Source organism: Arachis ipaensis, chromosome B8 (genome assembly GCF_059453495.1).
Source record: "Arachis ipaensis isolate K30076 ecotype BB chromosome B8, ASM5945349v1, whole genome shotgun sequence".
Taxonomy (NCBI): Eukaryota; Viridiplantae; Streptophyta; class Magnoliopsida; order Fabales; family Fabaceae; genus Arachis; species Arachis ipaensis.
The window spans coordinates 35,228,277-35,248,810 of NC_142443.1; the positions used below are offsets into that span (position 1 = coordinate 35,228,277).

The 20,534-nt window shown below is 34.5% G+C and overlaps 1 protein-coding gene across 1 annotated transcript; it reads right to left on the bottom strand.

Annotated features, from left to right (window-relative positions):
* Positions 1-6,844: 6,844 nt before the first annotated feature.
* LOC107610871 (cysteine-rich receptor-like protein kinase 29) lies at positions 6,845-9,284 on the bottom strand. The gene is made up of 7 exons (XM_088495524.1): positions 9,204-9,284; positions 8,894-9,092; positions 8,063-8,302; positions 7,720-7,873; positions 7,376-7,612; positions 7,093-7,289; positions 6,845-6,938 (listed from the first exon to the last, which is right to left on the bottom strand). Exons 3-7 carry the CDS (start codon positions 8,203-8,205, stop codon positions 6,845-6,847), a joined length of 825 nt encoding a protein of 274 aa, XP_088351650.1. The 5' UTR covers positions 8,206-8,302; positions 8,894-9,092; positions 9,204-9,284.
* Positions 9,285-20,534: the final 11,250 nt, after the last annotated feature.

Sequence of the window (20,534 nt, forward strand, 5' to 3'; positions counted from 1 at the left end):
TTGTATTTATTCATTCAATATCATTATGACTAAATATTCATCAATTACATAACACTTTCACATTTCTCAACCATGATTCATCATATTTTCAAGCTTTCTTCTCTTCCAAGCTACCATTCCTCCCTAACTTCACCTCATCACTAAGCATACAACTAAGGTTTAAGGGCTAAAAGAGTAAAAATATAGGTTTAAAGGCTCGAAATTCGGTTTTTAAAATACAAAATCTACTTTGATGAAAACAGGAGTCACGCGTATGCATAGGTGAGTTTTTCCTTGCTCCCGTATGGAAGAACCCTGCTCGCATACGCGAGATGCCCAACCCAAAAGGTTGGTCGTGTCGCGTGCAGTGGTCGCGTACGCAAGATATACAGAGTGGCAAAAATGCTGAATGCTGCAGAATTTCAGTTTTGCACTCCGAATTTTTGATGCGCATAACTTTTTCGTTTTAAGACATTTTTCCTCCGTTCTTTGAACGGCATGAACTTCACGAACCCAATTTTTATATAAAATAAATTTGAAATAATTTGGAGATCCAGAAGCTGAGTTATGACTCACCAAAGTTCGGCAGAAAATTATATTTTCACAAAAATACTCCAACCTCAACCTCTATTTTCATCAATTCACCATTCAATACCAACTTTCTATACTCATAATTAACACCAACACATACTATAACACAGCAGCACAACACCACATCCTACCAAAAATAATTATACCTTAATTCTAAACAATCTCATACAAGAAATTTTCAACTATCCAAACAAGTGCATCAATATACCACCTCATACATATTCAAGCACATCACCTTATCTATCATCATTAAAATCATCATTTAGCATTCCCTTCTGATCATAAACATCAAACATCACATAGTACCATCAACTTCATGACTTGACACAATTATCATCAATCATTCAACATACAATCCAACCACTCAACTCAACAATGCTAACAACAAGTACTCATATCACTAATTAAATCACCAACCGACTTCAATCCAAGCTTATCCTATGACCATCTAGCCTAAGTTTTTACAAGACATTATATATTAAATATGAGAAACCAAAACCATACCTTGGCCGATTCCCGATAAACCCGGAACACCTCTCTTATATACTACACCCCAAGCTTCGAAATCCCAGCTCCTCTCCAAGCAAAACCTAGCCTCCAAGGCTTGATCACAAGCTTCCAATTCTCAAATCGACTCCAGTCAACAACCAATTTTAATCTAGCAACACAATTATCACCACAATCAATGTAAAGCTCACTAACTCAACATTTCAAAAGGGTTTGATGGTGCTTAGCTGACCCACAGCTCCAATGAGCTAAACTCGACAATATCCACAAGTTAATTAGAATCTAAACACCGAAATCAAGTAAAATTCAACATAATTACACATTGAATTTTGAAATTTGGGGAGGAGAGAACTGAAACTGAAATGTGAATTTCTTACCAAATTAGTTACGGGTTTTTTAGAGCTCATCGCGCTAGTCGTGTAGCCGCAAACGTTGCGGCGATCGGAGCTTCGGATTAAAAGTTATCTTGGTTTGAAGATCAAGTGAGAGTTTGGGTGTTTCACTTGTGTTCTTTCCCCTTGCCTTTGCTTTCAGCATGTTTTCCTTTGATGGGGGAGAAAGATGAGCTGCAGCTCATGTATATTAATGAATTGGGCTGGGCTTTAGGTCCATTATGGGCCTGGTTCGCTCGGATCGGTCCGTTCGACCTAATTTTGGACCAAATTTTTTAAAACTAGTGTTAACATTCTTATTTTAATTAGGTCTACCTTATCAAACTGTCAAATTCATATTTCTAATCTATTTAAATAATAATTAATTTATGAATTAATTATCTACTAATTTTGTGAATTTTACAAATGTGGCAATAGATGACGGTGTAGTATAAACAGATGCATGCTAGTAGCAATGGTACTACTGGAGGGGGCTCCTCTTCCTCTGCACAAGAGCTAGGATCATCGCCTCAACAGGACTAGGAAGATGACGACGACTATCAGGACCCATAATTATTAGGATTTTATTTTGATTTGTTTAACATCCTTTTATTTCTTGGAGTTTTTATTTTATATACTTGATATTTCACATTATATATAGATCATTATTTTCAGATAAAATTATTGCTTGATTTTCACTAATTGGGATTTGACCATTAATTTTTTACTATTGGGTTTTATCAGTTTCAAAAAAATAAAAAAAAATAAGTTTACTATTAGATTTATTAGACGGTAACTTAATTAAATAAAAAATAAAAAAATAAAATTACTGTTGGATTTACAATCGAATAAATCTGACGATAACATGGCGCGAAATCATAATACGTGGCGCCAATTTTACCGTCGAAAATTATTCGATAATAATTATCAGAAAAATTTTGTCACCTTTATAGTTACATTCATTGCTAATTTTGCTGCAACTTACTGTCAAATTGGTAATTGAATTCGACGTTAAATAATTACCGGCAAGGAGTTTACTGTCGAATTAGATCCGATAGAAAATCCAATAATAATATATTTACCGGCAAATTTTTTGTAATTTTGACAATAAATTCAACTGTATTCAACAAATTTTTTATAATGTAAATTAGACCGATCAAAGATTTGAACCGATCAGACCAATTAAAAACAAGTCAAATCCATTAAACACCGGCAGTTTATAGTGAATCGACGATGAATCGCACGCAAAAAACCTGCACGGCAAGGGTAGGCTAATTTTACTTTGGTATTATTAAACGTTAGTTATTATATAGAGTAAATGGTCAAATTAGTCCCTAAAAGATTACTCATTCTTTAAATTGGTCCCGAAAGATTTTTTTAATCAAATTCGTCCTCTAAAAATTTTAAATTAGTCATGTTAGTCCTTCTGTCACTTTATTTGTTGATAGTGTCAAAATTTGCTAATGTAACACATTAAATGACATCCTAACATACATCTAGGAGTCTTAATTGACTATTAGCATGATTAGTTTATGAAATTAGATCAAATCAAAACTTAATTGAAGAAAAAACTTGAGGCATTGGAATTCTCTAATTTGGAGTTAATTTGATCTAATTTTATAAATTAATCATGTTAATAGTCAATTAAGACTTCTAGGTGTATGTTGGAGTGTCATTTAACACATTACATTAGCAAATTTTGACACAATCAACAAGCAAAGTGACGCAAGAACTAACATGACTAATTTAAAATCTTTAAAGGACGAATTTAATTAAAAAAATCTTTTGGAGACCAATTTAAAAAATGGATAATCTTTTAGAGACTAATTTGACCATTTACTTTTATTATATATATTAGATAACATCTTCAGCTTATTCAATTTGAGTTAATTTTAATTTTAAACTTATTTTTCTGAAATTAACCATATTTTTTAATTATATACAACTATTAAAATAAATATTATAATTTTCTTATATATTTATAAATTTAGAAAGAAGACAAAAGCACCATATATTTATCATAACATATTTTTTTATAACTATATAATATTATTTTAATAAGTACTTGAAATATATAATAGATATAAACTATTTAATAAATTATTAAGACTAAAAAATAAAATTTTAAAACTAGTTATTACAAAAAAATAAAATATAATTTTATATAATTATTTAATTATAATTGAATCACTAACTCAATCAATAACTCAACAATTGAATTAATAATTTAATAATTTAATATTTTGATTGAATAAATGACCAGTTCAATTTTAATAATTATAAAATAAAAAAATATTTTCATAAATAAAAATGAGGGGCGGGAGAAGAGCGTTGTTTTCACAAAGTTTTGGCGAGTAAATAGTCAAATTATTCTTTAAAAGATCACGCGATCTTCAAATTAGTCATCAAATAATTTTTTTAATCAATTTCGTCCCTAAAAAGTTAAAGTTAGTCACATTAGTCAATCCGTCAATTCTATAACTAACAGCGTCATCACTTATAAAATTAGATCAAATTGGTCTTAATTGATAAACCCTAATCTCAATTTCATGTATGAATATCCACTCTATCATACATCTGCAGAATCTGATTATCATCAAAATTGTATATACGATCCATTTGCCTCAAATACCTCTTAACAGAGTAATCCCTAAACTTACCACAAGTACTCCACAAAGCTTGAGTGATAATTCTCAATTAACTTTTCATAATGATCCACAAGCTCCCCCAATAGTCATGCAAGTAGTAGCCATTCTCAAGATACACTTTTTTACCCAAATAGCCATGTTAAGAGAAGGATACGGGACTTGTTCCGAGCGATGAAATTTGAAAAATTAGAGTATTATTGGAGTCATCTTTTGCGCCATTGGTCCCAATTGGTGATTTTGGTTCTTAATGTGTATGGAGCGTTTGCGGGTTACTTCGTCATTACTGGATGGTTCGTCGGCAAGGATTGTGGAGATATCAAAGGTGACGTAGTTGATGGTGGTGGTGATGTTTTCTAAGTGTTGTTGTTCTTCGAGGATGCATCCGTGCGAATTGAGGTCGTGAATTTAATTATTGAAGGCTTATTGAGGGTTCCGAACTTGCCAGCGTCAACGGTGCTGTGGAGGATGATAACAATGAGAAAAAAGTATAGGAACATGAACGGTGCCAGGGTAGAAGGCTCAGTGGATCTGATGGACCTCGTTGGGAGGGATTTTTTTTCTTATCGAGAGTGAACGTGTTTTGTGGTTAAAGTGCGAGTGAGTAACGTTTTACCAAGGATATAAAATGGTGTTGTTTCATATGGTGACATGGATCTTAACATGCCACGTCAATTTCTGTTAATAGCGTTAGCAAAAAAATTAACAAAATGCGTGACTAATTTGAAATCTTTTAGAATAAATTTGATTAAAAAAATAATTCAAAAACTAATTTAAAAATTGCGTGATTTTTCAGCAACTAATTTGACTATTTACTCAGGATTTAGTAGTATCTACATTTTCCAAATCAACTTTGGTTAAGCTCTATAGAGTGATAACTGGTAAGTGGTCCATGTTATTAATATAGAAAAGCTTTTAAGTATATCGGTATTTCAATAAATTTTAATCATTGATCTTAATTATATATATTATATATTTTTATAAATAAAATAAATGGTTAAAAATCATTGAAACATCAGTGTATCAACACTTAAAAGATTTCATTAATATATATTTAAGTCATGGCAACCTCTAGTTGGCGTATCTTTTTTTTTTTAATTTTTCATGTTAACTTCTATCTCATCTTTTCCCAACTTTCAAGGTCAACTAGGTGAATGCAATTTAGTACTTATCCCTCTAAAGATGAATATTATTTTGAAGTTGTTTAAAATTACCAGTTTGAAACGCTATAATTTTGGTAATAATTAAGTACAGGGAAACGTCGAAGCCAACAGAAATTAAATAGATTAACAAATACAGAAAGACTAGATTAACAAATACAGAAAGAATAAAACGTTACTGGTAGAATAGCCACCCACCCACCCACTAATGCGTGCCTCAAATTCTAATAATCTTCTGATCTTGAAATATTTAAACAAGATCGACGACAAATTAACAAAATAAGACCGTTCAAAAGACATTTTATATTTTGGTTAAAACTAGATAATACTTGCATTATTTACTGATTAAGTGACTATGCGTGTCAATTTAGAGTATCAATTTATAATTTATATATCTAGCTACTAGAATAATGTTATGAATATATTTCTCACATAATATATCTTACATGTAATTACTGGGCTAATTTTTTAGATAAAAAAAATATGTAATTCATGATAATAATTAATTGGTATATTTTTTTATATAGATTTTTTTTTAATTTTAAATAACAAATCATACTTTTAAATTTAAAGAATAATAAAATTTATAGAAAAATTTGAAGGTCAAATTTCTTAAATATGTTAAAATATTTTTTTATCGTAAAATAAATTGAAATAAAAGTCTGATTTACACATTTAATTTTTTAATACTAAAATATAAATTATATGTTTAAAAAAAATTAAAATAAAAAATAAAGTCTAACCTTTAGATTTGTATGTTAAAAAAATAAATTAAAAATCACAAATCTGACATTTTACATAAAATAAAAAGACAACTACTCCAATAAAAATGTTAAAAATACCTTTTTATGATAATCTTAGTTTAAAAAATGACTTATTTATTTTACAATTTACTACACTTTAAATAAAGATGACATTTTTATAACATATGAAAATCAAATTATAAAATCTATTATTTAATGATCAAAATAAAATATCTTTATATAAAAACAATTATAAAATCTTTATTAAAATATTTACCAAACAAAAATACATCAAATATGCATATTGTTTACCACTGCCGTTAAAAGCACAGCACCAAAATTAAAAAGCATAACTGCTGCATATAGCATATCCGTTCTCATACAAGAAATTATTATAAACGGTAACAACTGATGACCACATGATATATACAGTATTTTAGCAAGGATACGGCACAGTAATGGAAGCCTCATTCTTTGATCCTTGAGCTTGTTTACTCTCTGATTCTTGCGTGTCTGGAACCGCTGGAGGGATTCTTGTTCTACTGATTTTTTTTTTTAAACAAAGAAGCTCAACACTAAGGTGGAGCAAATAGCAGAAGCAGTAAGAGTAACACAAATAAAAATTAACTGGCATCTAATAGAATAAAACAACTCTATGTCATCTTTGACATAACCATCAATAACACAAGGGATCTTTATTCCTCCACTCCTGGTAGCTAAGAAATGACATGTCAATAATATCGTTTATGCCTTTTTCTTTATTCTGAAATATCTTCCTGTTTCTTTCCAGCCAAACGTTCCAGACAATCGCAAAATAGCAAATGAACCAATTTCTGGACTCATCCTTTCTACTGGTTGTGCTTGTCCAACATAAGAAATGCTCCTTCACAGTACCAGAAAATGACCACTTTCTGCCAAGATGAACTAACCATGCACACAAACCTGCCAAGTAAATTCACATCCAAGGAATAAGTGATGAACATTCTCAACATCTTTTTTACATAGAATACACATATTATCCTCCTGAGTAATTATCTCAAGTCGACACAATCTCTCTTTCGTATGCACCCTGCCAATCAAGGTAAACCACGCAAACAGCTCCACTCTTGGAGGAACTAAGCCCTTCCAAATAGTCTTGGTGAAACTATAACTTGTTATATCCTCTGGTAATGTTTCCTCCTGCAACACCTGCACAAATGAGTTAGTAGTAAAAACACCTTGTCTCTCAAACTTCCACACAAGCCTAGCATCTCTGTCTGCCGCTAGTTTAACCGGCCTCAAAACATCGCGCAACTGATTCACAATTTTCAACTCCCATTGGAATAGCTCACGCCTCCAATGAAAGTTCCAGATCCACTCTATCCCATTCCAAAACCCACAATCCCCAATGACTGATTACTGGTTACAGTAAATGCAGGTTCCAAAGGTACTAGGAGAGTAATAGAATAGTTCTTAAGCATTGAAATAATAGAAGACATGGTTGGTCTCTCAGCTGGATTTTCCTGAACACAGAGTAAACCAATATGGATGCACCTCATCATTTCATCTGATGAATTGTTCTCTAGTGATGGATCTACAATATTCATAGCTGTCCCCTCCCTCCAGTTTCTCCATGCCTACAAGAATTTTAGTCCATTATTGTAAATTCTGTTGAGCTTACTTGTTATCCAATTTCTATAAATAAAGATGTGATGTAATGTAATAGTGAGAAAAGGAAAGTTACAAAGTTTAGTGGTAACTCCTCCACATTCTCTCCATTGCCGGCACCCTGGTGTTTATAACCGCTCACAATTTGAAGAATTAATACACCAAAACTAAATACATCTGATTTCATTGAAAATTGTCTATAAATTATATACTCAAGAGCCATGTATCCACTGCATCTACATATTTTAGATATAATTCATAAATTACTTTTGGTACTAATTAAGGCTAATAATATTAAGAAAAAGGCATTAAAAATATTATATTATAAAATCATCTATAACTTAATTTTTAACAAAGTTAAGTGATAGTATTAAGGTAAATAAAAAGGTAATCAGAGCTTTGTACATTCAAAAATTTACTATGTTCCGAGAATTCTATTTGTATTCTCTCGACTTTGATTTACGAGAACTAATCTTGCTAAGCCAAAATCTGATATTTTAGGGTTCATCTCTCCGTCTAAGAGAATATTATTTGGTTTAAGATCATGATGTATGATACGCATTCTAGAATCTTCATGAAGATAAAGAATAGCTCGAGCAACGCCTTCGATAATTTTGTATCGACTTATTCAATTCAATTGTCCCTTCTTGATCGAATCTACATATACAACACAACCAAAAGTGTGATTTTTGTTTGTAGTTAGAATTTGTATTTAGAATAAAGTCCTGTTTTAGTTATCAATATTTATGTTAAATCTTAATCTTATCTCTAATATTTGAATTGTTATATTTTTTCTAAATTTTTTATTTTATTTAATTTTAATTTTATAACTAAAATTAATTTTAAAAAAAATACTCATTTCTTTTATTATCATCTTTTTCTATATAATATAACCATCTCAGATGTGGTGATTGTAGTAGTAATTATAGTAATTTAAAAATAAAATTAACAAATAAATAAGAGAAAGAAAAAAAAAGGTATTTAAAAAAATTAATTTGACTAAAAGATAATCCATTGCCTAAATATTTTAGGTTTTGAGAACTAAATGAGTAAAAGAAGAATGTTAGAGAACTATCAGAATTTATTATTTTTAGTCATCAATTAGTCATTAATATTTAAAAGTATGGGATAAAGTATGTTAGATTATTAGATTAAAGGAACTAGATTAAAGTAAGTGAATTGATGATAAACTGATGACCAAAAATAATAAATTTTGATCGCTCTTAATATTTCTTTGAGTAAAATTCAACCTACCAAATATGAAGTGGTCAAGACTTTTATCGGGAACAAATTCGTAGATAAGTAACCTTTCATCTCTTTCAAAACAAAAACCAAGGAGCTTAACTAAATTTCGATGCGGAAGCTTTCATTCTTAAATTCCAAAGCTCCTTGGCCTGAGTCCCTTGACAACCTTTTGACAGCAATCATTTGTCCATTAGGTAGATTACCCTAAAAATATATCATGGTTAGTGGATTTCATCATTTGTTCATTGCTTTGAGGTTTGTTTTGAGCTTTGATAAATAAGATGATACTGTGAAAATAAAATAGCATTGCTTTACCTTGTAAACAGCTCCAAATCCACATTGTCTGAGTTTATTAGAATATGAGAAACCATTTGTAGCAACTTGGACGATATCAAAGTCAAATAACATGTTAGGCACAGGAATGAGGAAGAGCACATAAATAAAAAACTTACAACTTCAGAAGGAAATATTGTTGCAACAGAAGGACAGCTGGCACTCAATCAGCATGATGTGGGTCCAAGAAGAAGTACCAGAGAGAGAATTAAAAGCAAGAGGCTGTGTGGTTATGTTAGGCAGTGATTGCTGGTACATTTGCCTTCCCCTTGTATTGTTCCCTTCTCTTCTCCCCTGTTTCTTTATTCCTTTCCCTTCTATTTCCTTTCTCAACTATTTTTCTTTCTAATTTTTCAGGTACTGTTATGCTTGGAGAAATTGAAGAATTACTATACCCTTTTGCATCATTCTGCTGCACTATCCCCTTTTATTTTTCTATTTCTTCTTACAACACTTATATATGTTCTTCACTTACCAATTACTTGTAAATTCCTTCAATTAAATATAAATACATACCTCATTTCTTCTTCTTATTATTATTATTTCTGAGCTCCACCCTATCAATTGGTGCTTTCATCACCATGGCCATAGCTGACAACACGTGAATGAAAGGCATGGAGGCCGACATTAAAAAGCTATTCCAGATGTTCGAATCCATCACGGAGGAGAACAGATCTGAACGCGCTCGTGCTTCCGAAGCCACTAATCTCAAAATCGACGCCATCCAGGATTCTCTTACGCAGCTTCTTCAGAACCAGCACAGGCATTGTAAGACCCAAGATTTTTGAGAAGTCCTATTTTGAACTAATCTCAAATCATATATTTATTTATATTTTTAATTTCATAAATTATCTTATTGAAGATAATTAAAGGTAGTTTTGATTAATTGGATTTGAAATAAATTAAGGTTTTTATCCAAACTCTATGCTTATGGAGTATTTCTCTATTTACAACTTAAAGTTCTAGAAATCTAAAAATAATGAGTTTGGGCTATTTAAATTGTAAAGTTGGTAGTTGTAAAATAATAAGGATTTTTATATGATTTGGACTAAATAATTAATATTTTAAAATATTGATACTACTATTTTGGAAAACAAAGAAATTTAGTATATTATTTCTAATTTTTGGATTTGAATATTTTATTAAAAATAATTTGCAAAACGGATGATCAAATAGTATTTTATATATATTATTATTGTTGGATTAGAATTTATTTTCAATTACCATATTATCCTTATTTTATTTGAAATTACAAAATTACCCTTGTACCTAATTTTACCCTAATCCTAAAACTCAACACATACAACCCTAACCCTGAAAACCCTACCCGGTTACCCGGTTCCCCTGACCCAGTGCACACTAGTGCACCTAACCCTAACAACAGCATGCAGTAGCTGCAAACAAAATGAAGAAAGGAAGAGATAGAAAGGGAAAAAGAGAAGAGGGGGAGGAACGGAGGGGAAAGAGAGGAGGAAGGAAAGGAGGTGGCGCCGGTGGGCGTCACTGCCACCGTCGCTGCCGTCGTGACGCCGCCAGGAGGTCGGAACGAAGAGAGAGTGAGGAATCGGGAAAGAGGGATGGTGCGGTGCCGGCGAGGAGCGCCGTCGCTGTTGCTGTCGCCAAGAGAGGGAGGAGCCGCTCCAGAGTTGCGCCGTCTTGCCGCTAGGTCACCACGCCATCGCACTGAGGGAGAAAGCTTGCGGGAAGGAAGAGGACGCCATCAAGCTTCTTCCCGTCGCCACCATCGCCAACCATGGAGGAGAGAAAAGAGGCGAGCGCGAGCCAAGATCCACACCGGAGAGCTACCACCTGGGTTCTGTCGTCGCCATCTTGCCTCTACCGGCGAGCACGACGAGAGAAAGAAATCGGGCAGAGAGAGAAGACTCGCGAGGAAGTCACCACGGGAAGGAGTTCGCCACCGCGTCCCATTGCTTGCGCCGCCGCCATCCACCATCCCTGCTGCCAGTCGCCGTTCGCAAAGAAGAGAGGGAGAATCGCCACGGAGCTGCTGTCGCCGCCGCGTTGCTGGCCTTGCCGTTGTCGTGCTTGCGCTACTGCTGCGTCACCGGAGTTCCATGTCGCCGCTGCTTCCGCCAGGAACGCCACGGCCGGTAAGGGTTTAAGTTGGTCTTCGTTTCCTTTGGGTTTCCGGAAGCTTCATTTTCGTTGCATGTTAATTTCAGTTGTTGTTGTCGGAATCGAGTAGCCGCTGCTGTTTGAGGTGGCTGCCGGGCTGCCACCAAGCCGGTTCGGAGACCGCCGCTGTTTCGGTTCAGCCGTTCTTTCTTCATACGGTAAGCGTCTCGATCTGAAAGCCCTCTAGTTACTGCTCCACTATACGTTGAGGTGTTGTAGCATTCGTTGTTATGAGAGTTAATCTCGCCTATTATATGTTACGATTAGAGTGGTTGTGGTTGCTGAGAAAGCGGGTTGGAGCTGAGGTTTTGACTGCAGTCGATTCGGGTCAATACGAAAGGAGTCAGTTAGCGAGTTTGGGTTGTGATTTCAACGTATCGAGGTAGGGGCTTTTTATACAAACTGATTCATTTTAAAGTGGAAGTTGTTATAAATAGATATGCTGTACAAAATGTATTTCTGGTGGTTATGTGAGTCTTATAAATTGTCTGGTTTTATCTTGAATGAATATGGGTGCTTGTTTGATTATAACAATGTCTGATTTTGATAAATTGGAGATTTATGGATTGGTTGATTTGAATGATTTTTGATAATTTGAAAGTTGAGTTTTGTTTTATTGGAAACTGATTTAGTCTTGAACCTGTCAGAAAGGATTGATGATTGGTTTTGTTGGGACCCGAAAAGGGTGGCAAAGTCCAAGTTTTGGGGGAGATGCTGTCGAAATTTCTAGAAAATCTGAGATTTTGATTGGAATTATTATTTTGGAAAAGAATGAATTATGCTTTGACTTAAATATTTGAGAAATAAATTATGTTTGAACTTGCCTTAGTAGGAAAATCTCTATATCTTGGATGTAATTATTAAGAAAGGAATTATGCCTTAAAAATCAATTTAAATATGAAATTTTTATGTTTTGGAAATTGATTTACGTAAACAGATCTTGGAGGGGGTTTTAATGGGTTTAAAAGAAACGTGGTTTTCAATTAATCTATTTCACTTTACGACATTTAGGAAGAGCTTGAAGTATTTTCTGAAACTTTGATTTATTAAAATTGAAAAACTTCCTGAGCCCTTGGAAACAGATTTAAGAATGAAACTGAAATTGGTTTTCGGTTTAAAAATGATTTGGTTTTGGCTTAAGTTTGGTTGGTTTTGAAATTGGTGCGGAATAATTGGAAACACAATTTGGATTTTGGTTTAAACCCTATTCTATTTATTCAACTCAAGAAGTTAAAGTTTCGGAGGTTTTCAAGGAATTTAAGAAATGAGTTAGGTTATTCTCCCCTGAAGTTTTGAGACTCCGCTTAGGAATCTTACGACCAAATCTTGATTTAGAAATGAATGATTTTGATTCTTTCAAAGAGATTTTGAACTTGGCATGGTTTTGAGATCTTTGGAAGTGTTGGAAAGATGTGGAAAGTGGCTCTGTTTTGAAAAGTGAATCTTGGCTAGCTGTGAATTGAATACGTTTGTTATTTAAAAGAAAATGGGCCAAGAATGAATTTAAAATCAGTTATTGAGCCTGATTGATTGTGGATATCATTAAGATTGATGAGTTATTGGTTGGTAGGCATAAGGGCCGGGTTCGTCCCGCTTATGCTGAAAGATTTGATAAATGACGAGATTGTTGATAAGTCGCTTGCGCCTGGCAAGGACGGTGGTTAATCTCGCTTGTCGAGGTTGCGACACCCGCGTAAGGACGGTGGTTAATCCCGCTTACGTGTAGATGTGAGGTCGGAGGCAAAGTATCCCACTCACATCTTTTCGGATCACACGAGTGTGCAGGCACTAACATCCTGGATCGTGTGGCGGGCACGTTATCCCAGAGGGTTCCCATTTATACGTGACCGAAGGGCAACATTCCCATGGGAATGTGTCAGGTTGGCAATTGAACCGACAATGTGATATCACAGCCAGTAGGACAGGCATTCATCATTTGCATCTATGTGATATTATTTGGGTGTGCATATTGTATTTGGTTTGCCTATGTGAATACTTATGTTAACTGTTAACTGTTATACTTGTTGTAATTGCTCTTGATTGTGCTTGAACCACATTAATTGTGATTGTGTTTGAATTGATTGGTTTGTGATGAGTTGGTTGCTGATTGAGCTGTTTGGGCCGGGGGCCATGTTGGATTGGATGGGTTTGAGGCCGTGATTGGTATATTGAGTCCTAGTTCTGTATAAAGTATCTGATCGGTTCAGTATAGACTTAATGAACCTATGCTTGGAACGAGATGATCATTTATACCGCGTAGGTAACTGCTTTCATGGTTGCGGTCTAGGAAAAACTTTTCAAACATTTTCTTTGAGAAAGGAAAAAGGTTTTGTTTTAGAATATTTGAGAAATTTAGCAAGTTTTCAAAAAAGGAATTTTCTGGATTACGAATGTGAACCTATGGTTTTTGGAAAGACTCATAAGACGAGCAATGATCACTGAACTCTAAGAATGATCTTATCTTTACGTATCTTGTTATAGCAAATTCTGTAATCCTATAGTGAGAACAAGCGAGGACGACGTTCTCACTCCCCTACAGGTTATTCCTTTTCAGGATATGGAAGACGAAGCTTTAGGAGAGTTATGTTTATTTTCTGTTTATTCGGTCTTTTTGTATCACCGTAGCTATTATTTTTTTCCTCACATTTATCTTTATGAAGCTTGTAAGAGGGATAGGAAATTATGATATGTATAATTGTAAACTAGTGTTATGTATATGTATATATATACCTTAAGGTTATATCTGAATTGTATGTGCATGTATGTTTAGGTTTTCACGAAAAAGAGTTATCGAAGTGTTATGCGGTTTTAAGTTTTAAACAGGCTCATATTTTAGTCTTAAATATTATAAAAGTCGTGGTAATACTCGAGCTATCAGAGTGGCGCAGCCGGAAGCGTGACATTTTGATAGTTAGGGTGTTACATTTGTGGTATCAGAGCGGTCTTTCCTGTAGAGCCTGAGGAATGGATCGACTATGCTTCAATTGCATACTCTGAGCGTTTGTCATGTAATAGGTCTTGTTGAATGACGAGAATTAGAGCTTTATGTACATGACTGTCTATTGATTAATGCCATTAGTCTTGCGTTGCATAATTCCTGATATTAAGTTTGGCCGGCTTAATACTAGTGAATTATGTATATGAAAGCACTGATGGGTTATCATAGATGATATACGAGTTTTGAGTAAAGTAAATCGTGGGTTTTGGAAACGTTAGAAACTATTTCTTGAGGTTACTCAGTTATGTGCTTTGGATTCTGTTGAATGTCATATGACCTATTGTTTCTTAGCCTATTTTGATGTTCTTGTCAATTCTTTTGGGAAGCAGTTTGATGTTTTCAATCCTATTTTTCTGTTCATATGCATTCTTCTTGATTCTAAATTGCATATGCCGGTTTGAATTTCTTGGTGTATCTGTCTTTCTCTGTTTGAGCTCTTTTCTTGATTCATGTAATTTTTCGACATGATTTTGAACTTGTCTTGATGCAACGTGTCTTTTTATGTCCTTACTTCTAGTCTTTAAAAAAATGGTGATTCAGTTTTTCTCTTAATTGACTATATTTATAACCAATTTTCAAACTTTTATAAAATCGCTTTTGATTTTATATACACCTATCTATATAAAACTTTGAAAATTCCTTATGCAATTTAAAAACTATTTATTTCTAATACCTCGCATGTTCTTTTACTGGTTTATGGAACTACACTTACTTTAAATACAATTTGACTTTTCAACATAATTTTATTACGGTCCCTATACATAACTCTATTTGATTACGTACTTAGGTATTTTTAAATTCTTAAAGGAAAGGCTTTTCACTTTATTTTCAGTTAGTTTTCGTTTGACAAATTGACTTTAATTTAGTATGATACATTATTTACGTAATTGTTGTTCTTTTGAAAATATTAGGTTCATACCTTTCCTCTCAAGTATGGGCTAATTCTTTAAGCTTGTGTTTCTATGGTCATGATACTTGATTTTGTTTTTAACTACTCTTTTTCTTTTATGAACACCACTAGTAGTCACAGTTTTCCTTCTCTTGTGAATTTCATGCTCCTCTAAGTCAACTTAAATTGTTTCTATCTAGTGTGTTGTTTGTCCTCCCAATTGTCCTTCTTTAGTCAAAGGTTCTTTCTTGAAAATTCACTGTTGATTGAGTTGTTTTTCCTGACGAGTGTTGCATCATTTTGAACCAATGGAAAGCTTGTTTGGTGTCCCATGCTTCGTGGATCTTGTTTGAACTCCCTTGACTTGAGATCCTTTCTTGTTTGGTCTAATTCCCTTTTAAGTACATTTTAATACTCTTGAATATTCTTATGTGATGGCAATTTCAAGTGTATTCTTAGAGTTTTGATGTGAACTTTTGAAGCAAGTTTTGGATTCTCTTAAGAAACTTAAATCAATTTTTCTCGCTTAAAAATTGCATCCATAGCTATCCTTTAAATTGGAAAAGTTATTTTGGAGTTGACATGCATTATTTTAAATAAAGTTTTGAAACCGACTGATAAGTAAATTTTTACCTCAGGGTTTCCTTTTCTAAATAGAGTTTAACTTGTTCCATATTTGCTATAAAATTTTATACACACTTGTTTGAATTTAGACTTTGAGAGTTCTTGAACAGACGTTTGATTTTCTTACAATCCTGCCACAATATCAGTGTATACTTTTAGCTAATTGAGTACCTAAATGTCTTTCAGGATTTTCGAAAGATTGTTTTGGCCTTAACCCAATTGACTTTCAATTTTCAACCCTCACCTATTCTATCTTTTACTTGGAAACTATTTGGATGAAACACAATTTAGTTTTCTTTTAACCATATTGCAGTTTTGATATATGTTTATGTTACCCTTTTGTGAACTGCGAGTTACATACTTTTCTTTTAGCACAGGAGGTGATCTTCTTTCAGTTTTTCATTCTCTATATTCAAATGTATTATGTGAACTTGATCAAAAATTTTAAATCTTGAGAGTGTCATCACTAGCTTTAGTTGACCTTCTTCTATGATTTTATACTTGTTAACTCAGCTTGATTTAGTTCCAAATTACTATCTTGCTTATCCTTTTGTGTTCCTATCAGTTGTATCTGATTCAGGAGTCATCTTTGAGGTTGTTAAACTGAATTTCTTTCCAATACACTTCATCGATTGTACATCCTTGTTTACTTGTAGATTCAACAATTCTTTCAGAACTCTTGCGGAGATTATCCTTGTTGTTTGTCCTTCTATTTTAAAGTCTTTTACCTTTCTGAGTAAACTCGAGAATTGTTTTGATGTCACGTGCAATCTTTAGGTATAGTAATACGATTCGTAGTTCTTTAAGGCCTGTTCATGGATACGGAAGATGAGTGGTAAGAGTGCAACGTTATGAGAAATTGTGGGAGTTTTGTTTCTCGTGGAAGAGTCTGCGAATGTTAGGTTTGTGACCGGTTATGGAGTTGTGAAGTGATTGATGGAGTTGGGAAGTGGGAGTTTCGAAGGGGTAAGAGATCTGTGAGGAAATGTTATATCCGTTGTTTTAATACCAACTTGTCTTGTAGCCTTTTGCCACATTAACTATAGCTCTACTTTGTGAACGCCTATCTTGACTTGCACCTTATATTGTTTCTCCAAGCTTTTGTAAGATTTTGAAACCATATAACCTTTTGCATTGAGCCTATCTTGTATCCTTCACCTTACACTATACCTTACCTTTATATTTAAATCTTATGGATATCAGGTATTTGAACTTATGTATATATATGTGTTAAGATCTCTTACTTTTCTAAAAGGTATTTAAGGCTATGTACTATATTATGTATTACTTTAATTTTCGAGGACGAAAATTTTTATAAGGTGGGTGGAATGTAAGACCCAAGACTTTTGAGAAGTCCTATTTTGAACTAATCTCAAATCATATATTTATTTATATTTTTAATTTCATAAATTATCTTATTGAAGGTAATTAAAGGTAGTTTTGATTAATTGGATTTGAAATAAATTAAGGTTTTTATCCAAACTCTATGCTTATGGAGTATTTCTCTATTTACAACTTAAAGTTCTAGAAATCTAAAAATAATGAGTTTGGACTATTTAAATTAAGATTTTATCTAATTTTACAATTATTGAGTTATTTTATATATTTAAATTGTAAAGTTGGTAGTTGTGAAATAATAAGGATTTTTATATGATTTGGACTAAATAATTAATATTTTAAAATATTGATACTACTATTTTGGAAAATAAAGAAATTTAGTATATTATTTCTAATTTTTGGATTTGAATATTTTATTAAAAATAATTTGCAAAATGGATGATCAAATAGTATTATATATATATTATTATTGTTGGATTAGAATTTATTTTCAATTACCATATTATCCCTATTTTATTTGAAATTACAAAATTACCCTTGTACCTAATTTTACCCTAATCCTAAAACTCAACACACACAACCCTAACCCTGGAAACCCTACCCGGTTACCCGGTTCCCCTGACCCAGAGCACACTAGTGCACCTAACCCTAACAACAGCATGCAGTAGCTGCAAACAAAATGAAGAAAGGAAGAGATAGAAAGGGAAAAAGAGAAGAGGGGGAGGACCGGAGGGGAAAGAGATGAGAAAGGAAAGGAGGTGGCACCGGTGGGCATCACTGCCACCGTCGTCGCCGTCGTGACGCCGCCAGGAGGTCGAAACGGAGAGAGAGTGAGGAATCGGGAAAGAGGGATGGTGCGGTGCCGGTGAGGAGCGCCGTCGCCGTTGCTGTCGCCAGGAGAGGGAGGAGCCGCTCCAGAGTTGCGCCGTCTTGCCGCTAGGTCACCACGCCGTCGCGCTGAGGGAAAAAGCTTGCGGGAAGGAAGAGGATGCCATCGAGCTTCTTCCCGTTGCCACAATCGCCAACCATGGAGGAGAGAGAAGAGGCGAGCGCGAGCCAAGATCCGCGCCGGAGAGCTACCGCCTGGGTTCTGTCGTCGCCATCTTGCCTCTGCCGGCGAGCACGACGAGAGAGAGAAATCGGGCAGAGAGAGAAGACTCGCGAGGGAGTCACCACGGGAAGGAATTCGCCACCGCGTCCCATTGCTTGCGCCGCCGCCATCCACCATCCCTGCTGCCAGTCGCCGTTCACAAAGAAGAGAGGGAGAATCGCCGCGGAGCTGCTGTCGCCGCCGCGTTGCTGGCTTCGCCATTGTCGTGCATCACCGGAGTTCCATGCCGCCACTGCTGCCGCCAGGAACGCCACGGCCGGTAAGGGTTTAAGTTGGTCTTCGTTTCCTTTGGGTTTCCGGAAGCTTCATTGTCGTTGCATGTTAATTTTAGTTGTTGTTGTCGGAATCGAGTAGCCGCTGCTATTTGAGGTGGCTGCCGGGTTGCCGCCAAGCCGGTTCGAAGACCGCCGCTGTTTCGGTTCAGCCGTTCTTTCTTCGTTCAGTAAGCGTCTCGATCTGAAAGCCCTCTAGTTACTGCTCCATTATACATTGAGGTGTTGTAGCATTCGTTGTTATGAGAGTTAATCTCGGCTATTATATATTGCGATTAGAGTGGTTGTGGTTGCTGAGAAAGCGGGTTGGAGCTGAGGTTTTGACTGCAGTTGATTCAGGTCAATACGAAAGGAGCCAGTTAGCGAGTTTGGGTTGTGATTTCAATGTATCGAGGTAGGGGCTTTTTATACAAACTGATTCATTTTAAAGTGGAAGTTGTTATAAATAGATATGCTGTACAAAATGTATTTCTGGTGGTTATGTGAGTCTTATAAATTGTCTGGTTTTATCTTGAATGAATATGGGTGCTTGTTTGATTGTAACAATGTCTGATTTTGATAAATTGGAGATTTATAGATTGGTTGATTTGAATGATTTTTGATAATTTGAAAGTTGAGTTTTGTTTTATTGGAAACTGATTTAGTCTTGAACCTGTCAGAAAGGATTGATGATTGGTTTTGTTGGGACCCGAAAAGGGTGGCAAAGTCCAAGTTTTATGGGAGATGCTACCGAAATTTCTAGAAAATCTGAGATTTTGATTGGAATTGTTATTTTGGAAAAGAATGAATTATGCTTTGACTTAAATATTTGAGAAATAAATTATGTTTGAACTTGCCTTAGTAGGAAAATCTCTATATCTTGGATGTAATTATTAAGAAAGGAATTATGCCTTAAAAATCAATTTAAATATGAACTTTTTATGTTTTGGAAATTGATTTACGTAAACAGATCTTGGAGGGGGTTTTAATGGGTTTAAAATAAACGTGGTTTTCAATTAATCTATTTCACTTTACGACATTTAGGAAGAGCTTGAAGTATTTTCTGAAACTTTGATTTATTAAAATTGAAACACTTCCTGAGCCCTTGGAAACAGATTTAAGAATGAAACTGAAATTGGTTTTCGGTTTAAAAATGATTTGGTTTTGGCTTAAGTTTGGTTGGTTTTGAAATTGGTGCGGAATAATTGGAAACACGATTTGGTTTTGGGTTTAAACCCTATTCTATTTATTCAACTCAAGACGTTAAAGTTTCGGAGGTTTTCAAGGAATTTAAGAAATGAGTTAGGTTATTCTCCCCTGAAGTTTTGAGACTCCACTGAGGAATCTTACGACCAAATCTTGATTTAGAAATGAATGATTTTGAGTCTTTCAAAGAGATTTTGAACTTGGCATGGTTTTGAGATCTTTGGAAGTGTTGGAAAGATGTGGAAAGTGGCTCCGTTTTGAAAAGTGAATCTTGGCTAGTTGTGAATTGAATACGTTTGTTATTTAAAAGAAAATGGGCCAAGAATGAATTTGAAATCAGTTATTGAGCCTGATTGATTGTGGATATCATCAAGATTGATTAGTTATTGGTTGGTAGGCATAAGGGCCAGGTTCGTCCCGCTTATGCTGAGAGATTTGATAAATGACGATATTGTTGATAAGTCGCTTGCGCCTGGCAAGGACGGTGGTTAATCCCGCTTGTCGAGGTTGCCGCGCCCGCGTAAGGACGGTGGTTAATCCCACTTACGTGTAGATGTGAGGTCGGAGGCAAAGTATCCCACTCACATCCTTTCGGATCACACGAGTGTGCAGGCACTAACATCCTGGACCGTGTGGCGGGCACGTTATCCCAGAGGGTTCCCATTTATACGTGACCGAAGGGCAACATTCCCATGGGAATGTGTCGGGTTGGCAATTGAACCGACAATGTGATATCATAACCAGTAGGATAGGCATTCAT

Excerpts from the sequence above, each read along its gene's own strand:
- LOC107610871 (XM_088495524.1), bottom strand. The coding sequence starts at position 8,205 with ATGCGTATCATACATCATGATCTTAAACCAAATAATATTCTCTTAGAC. Across the intron at positions 7,613-7,719 it reads AGGAGTTACCACTAAACTTT|GCATGGAGAAACTGGAGGGA; the intron begins GTAACTTTCCTT and ends AAATTCTTGTAG. Across the intron at positions 6,939-7,092 it reads GTTCCTCCAAGAGTGGAGCT|GTTTGTGTGCATGGTTAGTT; the intron begins GTTTGCGTGGTT and ends TTTACTTGGCAG.